This window comes from Dunckerocampus dactyliophorus, chromosome 1, assembly GCF_027744805.1.
Source record: "Dunckerocampus dactyliophorus isolate RoL2022-P2 chromosome 1, RoL_Ddac_1.1, whole genome shotgun sequence".
Lineage (NCBI taxonomy): Eukaryota > Metazoa > Chordata > Actinopteri > Syngnathiformes > Syngnathidae > Dunckerocampus > Dunckerocampus dactyliophorus.
The window spans coordinates 50753980-50766191 of record NC_072819.1 but is presented as its reverse complement, the minus strand read 5'-3'; the positions used below and the strand labels follow the sequence as shown (position 1 = coordinate 50766191).

General features: G+C 42.8%; 1 protein-coding gene across 4 annotated transcripts in view; it reads left to right on the top strand.

Annotated features, from left to right (window-relative positions):
- LOC129185146 (neural cell adhesion molecule 2-like) overlaps positions 1 to 12212 on the top strand; it is a 243331-nt gene that overhangs the window by 187856 nt on the left and 43263 nt on the right. For all 4 annotated transcript variants that reach the window (XM_054781890.1, XM_054781881.1, XM_054781871.1 and 1 more), the window contains exon 6: positions 7334 to 7451. In XM_054781890.1, the coding sequence (XP_054637865.1) occupies positions 7334 to 7451 (118 nt within the window). The remainder of the gene's footprint in view (positions 1 to 7333; positions 7452 to 12212) is intronic.

Genomic DNA, 12212 nt, shown 5'->3' with positions numbered 1-12212 from the left:
CGAGGCGGTGGTGGGTCGGTGGCGTTGTCGTTCTCGTATTGCCTGTCTGAAAGCCATTTTCAAAAAGTTCTGTTTCAGGTCACCCAGAACGCTGTTCCCGTATGGATGAGAGGATGAAACCATGAAATACTTTACGTGTCATTTTGACCTGAAAACGTTTCTGAGTGGAAACGTGAATTTCTCTTGGATAAATAAAGTATCTCTCTCTCTCTCTCTCTCTCTAAATATATATATATATATATATATATATATATATATTCTCCACCATTACTGGTGTGTCTCCATGGCAACTGATGTCTACATAATAATGATACATCTTCCTAGTGTCTCCTCTATCCTTCCAGGATGCATCCATTCATTGTTTCCCATTCACATGTGACACACGGAATTGTACCCCTTTCGGCTGTCAGTGAAAACAACTGGCCGTCTCTGTCAGGATGTGTTCAGTTGTCTTGTGGCGGAAGAGTCATAACCACCGAAAGAACATGAACTCAATGGGAACTTTTACAGGTTTGACTAAAGTTACTGCAACACTGCGGGACGACTTTTGTAATGCACGGACGGTACAAAAAAAGTGACACGGATGTGCTCTTGGACCGGGCTGATCAGAAGAGGTAGATTGGAAAAATATTTGACAAAATGCAGCACACAACACATACAGAGGAACCTTTTTGTTATTTGTTCCAAAAGGACTGACGAAAACTGAAACGTACAACAACCGAAGCAATTTTTCCCGTTGGAAATAATGTGAATGTAATTAATACGCTCCAGACACCCACAACTATTAACAAAAAATCATTTTATGGGACAATAATTTCCTTTTCATGAATAAAATGTCAATAGTGACATTTTTATGGCCGTCTCAGTTACTCGCATTTATTTGCTATTCGCTGGTCTTGGATTGTAACCCCCGCCAGTAAGGGCTCTACTGTTTTGGACCTGCCCTTTTAGCAGGGTGAAGTCCACCCAGGTTCTTTTGTTCAACCAGATGTGAAATAATGCTACGCATCTCAGGTAAGGTTTACAATTTAATCTTAAAAGGAGTAGATTCAAGCAATTGTAATGCCGGTGCTGGAGAGGTCGTTCAGCCCACCAGCCAAGGTCTAGTGAGTTTCCAAGCAATCTCTAAAGTGAAACTGAGGCGGTCCCAGTGATCAGGAAACTTCCCCTGAACTGTTGGTGTATTGGTCTGATCTGGTTTCAACCAATCCTTGGCTATGGGGCTGCGCAACTCAGCCAGAAGACAGAACGGGTGAAACTATGTGTGTGCTTACCGTAATTAAAAAGAACAGGGTGCCTTTTGTTTTCTCTCTGTTATGATTAAGAGCAAATATGTTGCTTTACTTATCCAAAACAGAGTGGAAAAAAATTCCATTCCTAACAGTGTGAGTCCAACTGTGCTCTTAATACATTTTTAGCACGAAACATCCTTGTTAGCAGCCTTTAGCGTGCTAGTAAAATGGAAATCGGAAGTGGAAGTCAGCACCATTCCCCATCTATGATGTTATCAGCGGTTGACTCTGTAGTTTTGTGCTGACTAACGCAGTTACTCCACGAGTCTCTTTTGATCATGGCTGCAAAAAAACCCATAATTGAGACAAAGAAAATTGCACATGTCAGCATTTTGAGAAGGTGAGAAGCACTATTACAATTTAAAAAATATCTCATAGCAAAACACGAAGGTGTGTCCCTGTGGATGTGGATTGCCGGCTTTGTCAACAATCACGTCTTTAATGAAGGTGAAACTAACCTTAAATGTCTATTTGTCCCTTTCATTTATCATTTATATGTATTTGCATTATTTCTTATGAGAAAAATGTATTTGGTTACAGTACGCTTCAGTTTGAGTCAGACCTTCTGGAACGGATTAATGACACTAACCACGGGTCCGCTGTAATTATTAGTGTAACTGTCGGACATTACGTCAAGTGGTGACATAAAGTCATGCTTGGATCCGTTCGATATGGAGGAACTTCACCGGCCCACTCTTGACTTAGGCGGGGTCTCATCCAAATTCATGAGCTTTGACCTCACAAATGCTCTTCTGGATGAATGCACAAAAATTCCGCCAGACAAGCTCCAAAATCTTGTAGAACGTCATCTCCGTATTTTACATACTGTATTGAAATAACCGAGTGTCTCAGTATTTTGTCATGTATGTTTATGGGCGGCCGTGGCTCAGGAGGTAGAGCAGGTCGTCCAGAAACCAGAAGGTTGGCGGTTTGATCCTCGCTCCTCAAGACACTTGACCCGCCTTGCTCCTGCATGTTGAATGCTTGCACGCCGACCCGGGGCGCTACCATTGTCCCTCGAGACAGAAGGATGCCTACCATGCCAATGTATGTTGGTATGTTTCCTCAGTGTTCCTTTCCAAACTCAATTCGAACTGTATCTGACATCCCTCCATCTGTTCTTTGACAAGGTCCCACAATCCCTTCAGCGCACTCCCAACTGCGTTAAAAGCCACTGTCTTGGTTTGCTGCCACTCCTGTTTAGGCACCACAAACACCGTGTGTTCTTCCTACTTCCTTGTGGTTGGAAAAGCCGGCGTGCCAAACATTTTGCCGTATATTATCTCAGTCATAAATGACCAAACATGGTGATGCGCACGGAAGCTTTTGTGCTGAGAAACAAATCCTCATGCATTGACTAAGTTTGCCGTGCATTCGCAGTCTGTAGACCTAAGAGCTTTCATGGCTGTAATGAGCGCAATAAAGGTTCATTCGCTGCACGTTTGAAGCCTTTGTGCACAGCGTAGTGTCTCGGTAACAGGGCGGTTTGAGCACGCCGCTTTCATGAGCGTGTCTGGCACAAGAAGAGTTTTGGGTCACTTAGGGGTGGAAATCTATTGGCCTACAAATCACTGCTTATCACCTCAGGCAGGTGCGTGCTCCTCTCAACCGCAAAAGGACTCAAAATGTTTGATTTGTTTTAAGTCCAGTTTTATCCCTGGAAAGCTATCGGCGCTTGATGTGTGTGACCTGCGCTGACAGGAAATGAACAGCTAGTTTAGTTACTTGTTTGGTCAATCATTAGGGATGGCAATGATTCAAATTTTTAATATGATTAATCACAGTTTAAAAATATATCACCATTTGCAACCAAAATTTGTCCAAAATCTTGCTGTATTTTGCAGCCATGAACCCACGGCAAAGCCAAGAAATTGGGCTGCTAACTGAGAGTTTTGGCAAGTTGTTGTTTTTCAAGCCATGTTCCCCCTATTTTATGTGCACTTTATGCACACTGTGTCACTAAATAAATGAAGGTACTGTTGTTTTACACCTTCCATGTTTATTTGCTGGTCTGAGTGTTTTAACCCGTTTCTTTAAGGTGGAATCCCCGCTGTGGGATCAATAAAGTACATACAATACAATACAATACAATACAAAAAAGTCGCAAATGAGATCTGTTTATTTGTCGGGATCGCCATAATTCAAATATTAGTCGACTATGGACAAAATCTAATGAATTAGCTCCTATTAGACTATGAAAATCCTTAGTCACAGTAATACAAATACATCACTGATTTAATTTGTCTTACCTTCATTAGGGGGCTGTACACAAACGTAACAGATGTCTAGCATTAGCCAAAAAAATATGTACCTTAAATTCCGGTGTATAAGACGCTACTTTTTTCTTAAACTTTGAACCTGCGGCTTATACAGACGTGTGGCTAATTTATGGCTAAGTTCTAATCTTGTGACATCTCCTTTGTATTCAGAACTACTAATAATCATTTAAATACTGTGCTGTTCGCGAGTCAGTGAGGCGATGGTGGCTCTTTCTTTGGCGGGAGCCAATCACGAGCTATCAATGCGTTCACGACGAGCTCGTCAACCCAATACAACAGTCTGACTCACGGTGTCATCTTAGATAAAAGGCTAAAATCATCACACAGCAACTTAACACTCAAAAGGTACACCTAAGAAATACACAAATATACAAAGTATCATTACAAGTTTAAAATGAAAAACAATTAACTAGTTTAAAGTTTTCCCATAATGCATTGCGTCAGAGCAAAGTATTCATTAGTGCCTGTCCGGAGCTGCAATGATGTCATCCTCCCGCTGGGCTCTGGGCACCTCTGGCTTCCTCTGGTGGACAGAGGCAGCATTGCAGCCCCATCCATCCATCCATCCATCCATCCATCCATGTTCTATGCTACTTGTCCTCCAATTAAATGCTTTGCTCAGATGAAATGCACTATGGCAAAACTAAAACTTTTCATTTAAACTCATATTGGTACTTGTTCATATATTTCCTAGGTATGCATTTTGAGTGTTAAGTTGCTGTGTGATTTTATGCCATTTTATGACATGTGGCCATGTGCGGCTTATATATGAACAAATCAGTTTTTTCCTCTAAGTTTAGTGGGTGCGGCTTATACACCGGAATTTACGGTATATGCAATGAAATATCACCTTACTGACAAACACGGTGACAGAGATGAAAAGGCAAAATATGGCAATCAAATGAAAATGTTCATTCACAGTGCGAAAAAGATACATAACAAGAAAAGAGTTCTTTTAGATCTCCAACATCTGCATGCACTGAAGTTGCCATTTTTGCATAAGAAGCCTAATGTTTCTCCCTGCTAACATAACACACTTCCATCTGTCGTCCTCCCTGTAGGCCTCACCTCCTCTGTTTAAGAACACAAACATATTAATGTAACGATCAGGCACATTTCTTTACCATAAATAGCATTGCTGCAGCACTGATCAGGTGCTACTTTGTGTTTGCTCATCCAGGAGTTCATGAATCTGATGACACTCGACTGTATTGTTCCGTCTTCAGTGGAAAGAAATGCATTCATATGATTTGGCTTTGAAACTACTGTCATTGCCAAGTAGGTGACAGATATTGTCTCTGCATCACAAAGACGCACAAACATCACAGTCTTGACACAAAGAAGTTTAGTGCATTGTTTTTGCATTGTACCTTGTTTTTCTTTGGGTATTTTTAGTTGTTAGATGTAAGCATGCAATGGGGGAAGTCGTTGTTTGAGCCCCTGCTGTTTGGGTTTTAGGTTTGTTGTAACAGAGACAGAATATCAACAAAAAAGGTTATAGATTTTCCTCTGAACCAGAATATAAGACAGACTTGAATATAAGACAGACATTTTTTCCAAGACTGTCTCTTTTTTTTTTTTAATAAATGAGTACAATTGGCCGATACCGATCAAATAAATTAACTGTACGTTTTTCAATGTATTTGTGATGAGTGCTATTGGCCATTAGACAATAGGTAGTGTCCATTAAACAAGAAATAATGTTTGGAGGACAAGACATAATTAGTATGACAACAAAAGACACTTGAAGAAGTTAGTACTTAACTGATGGACGGTAATATCCACTTCCCCGTGGGACAAAAACAAGCTCCAAACTAACCACTTGTTTGGTTTAAAAACAAATGTCACTGTGGTAAAAAGTCACGTTTGGAGTCTGAAGACGAGAAGGCAGGCGAATAATTTTGGTAACTGTCCAAAGATAGCTAGTTAGCTGCGGACAGCTAGGCAAAGCATGTAAAGAAAGATGCAAGAGAATGGGTTTGATAAGGGAGTGATCAAGCACGCTGGCATCAATTGGCGTAGCCTGCGGCAAGCTGTCAAACACAAACCATCAAGGTTTTACAGGCTAGTGTTGATTCTGGCAGCAATACGAGACAAAGTGCGTTCCTTGTCGGCTCAATACGGGTGTTGGGACCCTACGTGACACAGCACACGTGCACATTCATGTCATGTTTGTGTTGTCGTGACATGAATCGTCATGGTGTCGCCGCACGGCAACCTTTTAAATCATACTTTCAATATCAGCGAAAAAATAACTGCTAGATGACAATACAACATGATATATTTCTTAGCTGCTTGACAGTTGTTTAATGACTCTGCTTCACTGGTCACCGTTATCTGTTGTTCTGGAAATCACGTCTGGTTGAGTCAAGGCAACTGGACTCTTTTTGTTGGCTGCCTCGATTCAACGTTTTGCAGATTACCGTAACGTGGATGACTGAGAATCTAAACAGACAAGTCTGGTGGTTGCGTGTCTCACCGAACATTACAGTAACATTACTGACACCTAGTGACCAATGTAGAATGCTACATATCATCACAACGTCTTTGAGTTTTTTTCTGAATGCCCTATATTTGTATTTGGCTTGTTTTAACCATTTTTATCAATATTTTTATGCATTTTACTACAAACAGCATGATTTAATAATTAATAGGAGTGTCACAAGATCTCGCAAGATTAAAATGTGGTGATATTTCTCGTTTAAAGAAAATCTGTCTCGTGAAAACAGGGCAGCCAGACTGTGAGCGATGGCATGGCTGCTGTGAATGATAATACACGTAATACGGAAGTGGCAAGATTAGAAGCACACATGAAGTGCTTTACTCACACTATAAACCTTGCAATCCAACCTGCTTCGGTGTTCCCAGCGTCAGTCGCTCTTGACGTGCGGCTGTTTTTTTTTTCACTGCTTTTTTTAACACCTTCTTAATGTCGGAGCAGAAACTGTAGTAATTCTCCATTTGATCAAAGTAATTTAAGATATAGGACTGCTGCATGAGACTTCTATCGAAACGTGACGTTAGCATCTATTTCACTACTTCCTGGTATGACACTAAGCATCATGGGAACTGTAGTTTTTTATGTAAACATAAAAGTAATCTACTGCAATGCAATCTGCAATCAATTTTGTGTGTCTCTACATAACCACACATCAACATAAATGATTAGTATCAGCAGCTGCAACTGCTGCCATTATTTTAACTTTTATCATTTTTAGTGTTTGTTTTTTGTGGAAAGAAGTTCAACAGTTAAAAGCATCGTGCTTCGGTCATGCGTACAAAGTTATGAAGCATTTCAAAATGTATTTTGACTCAGTGTAATGAAAACGTCGGTTTGTCCACTCCGATATTTTGTAGTTTTCTTGAAAGTAATGTGAAAATATCGTCTTGTCTCGTTCTCCTGAACCCAGTATCGTGACACCTCCAATTAATATTTTTGAAAAACGGTGATAGAGAGAAGCCACAAAATGTGAAGCACGAAGTGGCGACGGATGACTGCATCGTCTAGTTTTAACCAAGTACTGGTACTTACAAATCAAACTTTAAAGATTACTAAAGTAAATCGTTACGTTGTACATCACCACCGCCTCCATTATTTTAGTGCCGTAGCTTAATTTTGTTCCCTTTGTCCACATGTAGCTACTAAGATTGTTGGTCTTCGTTCATTAATTTTACGAGTGGAAACCGGTTCAACAAGTGCACACTGTCTGAGTGCTTTTTGATGATGTTTTGTAATACTCTTCTCCTTTTTTGTCTCCACAGTCCCTCCAGTCCTGTCAGTGTCCCAGCAGTCATTCAACGCCACTGCAGACTACCAGGAGTCGGTCACCTTTACGTGCATCACTTCTGGATCTCCGGATCCTGTTGTCACATGGCACAGGTACTACCCTGAATACGTAATGCTGTTCACAGATCAGGAACTGCCAAGCGGCACCGCCTGCAGAACAATGGAAGCACATTATTTGTGATCGTGACTGTGTCGATATTTCCTTGAGGAAAAACAAGCGGCTGTAGTTTGCTGGTTATAGATCTAGTCGATAAGCTTTCATGGCTCTGAGGAATTTACATTCCGCCCTCGCACATCCACCCTCAGCATAGCCCACTATGGGAGCATGAAAATGAGTGCCTGAAGAGCATTTGACACCCTGCTGACCGCTCTGGAGCTCGTCATGACAAAATTAACTCTTAGCCACCCCTGCTATTTGCACCCGAGCATCTATTATATTAGCACTTAGGTGGCTTTCCAGTGAATCGCTGCTTTTTTCCTGCGGTGCACCCAATTATTTCATACTAATGGACCATAGCAGTGTTTCATTTTATGTTTTTAACCCTCTTAGCATTGATTTGCTGTCTACACGTTGATGGTTCCTCTTGTCCCGACTGCAGCTCCTAGGGGCGATGCTTGGAAGCAAACCAACACATTTGTTGTATACGATCGTTCCATGTGATCGACTGCAACTCAAAAGCCGACATGAATCTAACATTTGATGTGTTGCTCTGCATGCTTCTGAAGTACCCCAACTTATTCATACGAAACGAGAAATCGATGACTGCTCCAAGGAATGATTGCAAAACATTTATAACTGGTGTTGGGCAAATAACTTTTTTTTAAAGTAATTAGTTAGAAGTGTTCCATAATGATTGATACCTCAGTACAGATTAGGGAGCACGCAGACACGACGTAGCACTTTTAGTGCAGGAGGAACTTTCGCTGCGTGCGGGCTGCGTGCCCTGTGCAGCCAGTGAACGCGCAGCGCACCGACTCCGTGATCACGCATGTGGTGGGTGCGGGTGGGTCTAAGAGGGAGTCATGGAGTCGGGGCGTGGAAGATGAGAGGAGGAGCGTAGAAGAGTCAGTTGGTGCTGCAGGAGGTGCGCTGCCACTTGAAGCTGCTCTTGCAGCAACAGAACCCGGAGTCTCTGCAGCGGAATGGGCGGCAACGAAAGGCAGCAGCAGCAGCGACTTCTAGGGAAGCTCGGAAAAACTCACGTTCCTCGGACTTGCACGCACTTAGAACATGCGAGAGTGAGTACAGCCTCTGTACGATAACGTGGCAATCGCACGGAGATCGTACGTTGTAAGCACGTTGTAAGCACGTGCGCAACGTTGACGTACTCCCTCCCCACCTTTTCAGGAAAACATGGCGGCTGTGTCCTCCCCAAAAACGGGACTGAAAACACGCACGGTGGGTTGTGACCCAGGCCTTACCAGTATCCAAGATGCTGATATTGTCCAGCACCTCATTTCCGGTACCGACATAGGCAGCATGCGTGTAATGAACGAACACATCATGCTTCTTTCACTGTGATGCCGCTGGATGCATTTTACAAATAAACACTGTTTAAGACAAATACTATAATATTCAATGTAGGTCAAGTCAGACAGGTTCATCTTAATAAATTCACAAATAACAATCCAATTAAATAATGCTGGTGGCCATACAATTTGGAAAGCTGCACATTTCTAAGGGGCCTGTATCGGAAGGAAGTGCAAAGACAATCAGTGAAACAATAAACTGGCCTCATTCACTCCCCCTCTCAATAAAAAGGACAATCGGAAAAAACAACAACTTTTATTTGCAGCGTCTGTCCTGCGCCTGGCTGAGGAGGCCAGGACGGATAACAGCTGCTAGATATCACTGCATAATAACGCGCCGCATTTCACTGTCTGTAATAGTGACGGCGTTATAATGTTTGAAATAGCAATTCATTAGCTTACCCGTTACAGCAAAACAATGGCAGAGTTAGTAAACCATCATTTTTAACCGTCCCGCCCACACTGTCTGTAACAAATGGCATAAACGCAGTCCCCTGACACGGCTGCGCGATCCCAATTTGGATCAACACCAAATCTCATACGCTCATAGAAACCCACCTTGTGCATACTGTATGCCTGCGTTTTGTCATTATTCATTGTTGAAAACCAGTAAAAAGCATTCCTGGATCCGCACCGGGATTGAATGCGATGCCACACCCCTTCACAAAGTGGTTTTGTTGCAGCCACAAAAACATAACCTCCTGAGCACAGCTACGCTAACGTGAGGCTAAAACATGCCAGCAGTGACCTGAAACCGTCGACATTATGCAGAACAATTCCCGAATCAAAAAGAAGGGTCAAGTCAAGTCATGCAGACTCCACTGCCCCAGCGAATACTGTTAATTTAACCTCGAAGTAACAACCCACTTTGGCTTCTGCTTTTCAGCTGCATCTTTTCTCAGTAAGACATTTGGCCCTGTGCATCTTGGGTAATGGACTACCTGTCAGTCAGTGTAATGACATCCACCGAGCAGGCCTGTCCCGCACTGCCTCTGCCGAAGATGAAGCCCCTCTTCATTTCCTCTTTGGCTTGCCGACGTTATTATTGCTTGGCTTCGGTGTTTCCCCCGCTGACTTTCAATTATCTTTGCTCGCGCTTCCTACAGGAGGCGGGGCCGTGGACCTAGCGTTGTCCTGTGTGTATGTGCGCACGCCTGAATGCGCATTTCCCAAGCTCCCGATGTTTACCATTCTCATTGGCATGCAACATGACACCTTGTGCAGAAGTCAATCAGCATATTCTAAACTTGGTTCTCTTATCGCTTTTCAATTCAGTTGCACAAAAGTGGAGGTTTAAAAAAAAACAGAGGCCAGCTTCAGATTGAATGTCTTATCAAAGTCATCAAATAAACAGGTGGAAATAAAAATGTCTTCATAGCTATTCGATTTTTTTTTTGTAAACAGAGGTCACGTGTGCTCTGCTGCAAGGCTGTTGATAACAATGTGTGACCTCCGTGTTTGTTTACTAATACACACGCGCCGCGCAGTAACATTTGCCACACCTGCATAATCCTGTGAGATGCACTACAAATGATGTTTCACAAATACTTTCTTCAGAAATTAAATATCCTTCCATCCATCCATTTTCGTCCGCTTATCTGTGGCCGGGTCGCAAGGGCAGCAGGCTGAGTAAAGCAGTCCAGACCTCTTCAAGTTCCACCGGGGGACGTTGAGGTGTTCCCAGGCCAGCTGTGAGACATGATCCCTCCAGCGTGTCTTCAGTCTGCCCGGGGCCTCCTGACTGGGTGTGCCCAGAACATCTCACCAGCGAAGCGTCCGACAGGCGTCTGGACTCGATGCCCGAGCCACCTCAACTGGCTCAGCACTCTTTTCACCATCACGGTTCGGTACAGCGACCACATTCCTGCAGACGCTGCGCTGAGCCGCCACTCAATCTCATACCTCAGCCTTCCCTCGCTGGTGAACAAAAACCTGAATTACTTGAACTACTCCACCTTCAACCTGAAGGGTGCAAGCCACCCTTTTCCAGCTGAGAATCATGGCCTCGGATTTGGAGGTGCTGAGCTGCAAACCGCCCCAGTAAACGCTGAAGGTCACAGCCCGATGAGGCCATCAGGACCACATTGGCTGCGAACAGCAGAACCTAGATCCTAAGGCACCAAACTGGACCCTCTCAACGCCTTGGCTACGTCTAGAAATTCTCTCCATAAAAATTTAACAGAATCTGTGACAAAGGCCAACGTTCAACTCCTGGCAACAATTAAATAACAAAAGAAAAATCTTGCGTTATTGCAGTGTGTGGGTGTGTGCATGTTTACGTGTGTGTGCGTGTATGTGCGTGTATGTGTGTGTGTGTGTGTGTATGGCTGTCGGTAGGCCTGTCACAATAACAAATTTTGCCGGTCGACAAATTATCGTCAATAATGGATTTTATCAACAACCATTTTTTAAATTTGTCATGAGAGGTGTACTGCACATTTGAACCACTAGATGGTGCTCAAGTATGGTGTATGGTGTACCTGTGTGAGACATTGGCTTGACACAGAAGTTGCCTGTATGTATGTTTTTGCGATGTCGCCAGCGACACCGTCTGTGACCAAACGCCTCAGTAAGCGTTGACTGCCGGGACGAAGGCTACGATGCAGACGCATTTTGAAATGTTTATTGCCCCACAAATATGACGCTCAAAGATATTATTGTCAACATTTTTTGAGACCAAATAAACCACTGTTATGATAATATACTGTATAACAATAATAATAAAATGGTACAGCTCACTGCTGTTCTCTTGTCTACTTGTCTTTGTCTATTTTCGTCAGGGCTGTCCAACTGTCCTTTGATAACTACTGTATAATAAAAAAACAAAAATGTAGTAAAATAACATCTTGCATATATTTAAAGACAAATGTTTGTGTTTTATTTTTCCACATTTGCTGGGTTTTTGTTGATTATATTTCTGCAATGAGCCACGTACAGCACATGGCCCCTGCGGCACACTTGCACACCCATGCGTGTTTTTCCAGGAAGGCGAGTGTGTCCAAGCTCTGCCACCTTGGCGATGTTGGTCAGGGACTGGGTTGCATTATGGAGGGTTTTTTTTTTTTTTTTACAGCTTTGCATTGCATGGCGTTACAGAAGCGGGGCGGATGCTTCGCCTTTGTTGATGGCTTACATAAATGCATGGTGCAAGAAACACTTAAATGCGCACCCTTACTTGCTAAATAAAGCGACCATGTCGCTAAATTGTCAACAGGGATTTGTCCTATGTATGAGGTGTGTTATGAAACGGAACTTTTCCCTTTGACAAAAAGCTTCACAATCTGGGACTTTTTCTCAGTAGTAAAAACAAGCAGGGTCAGAAAA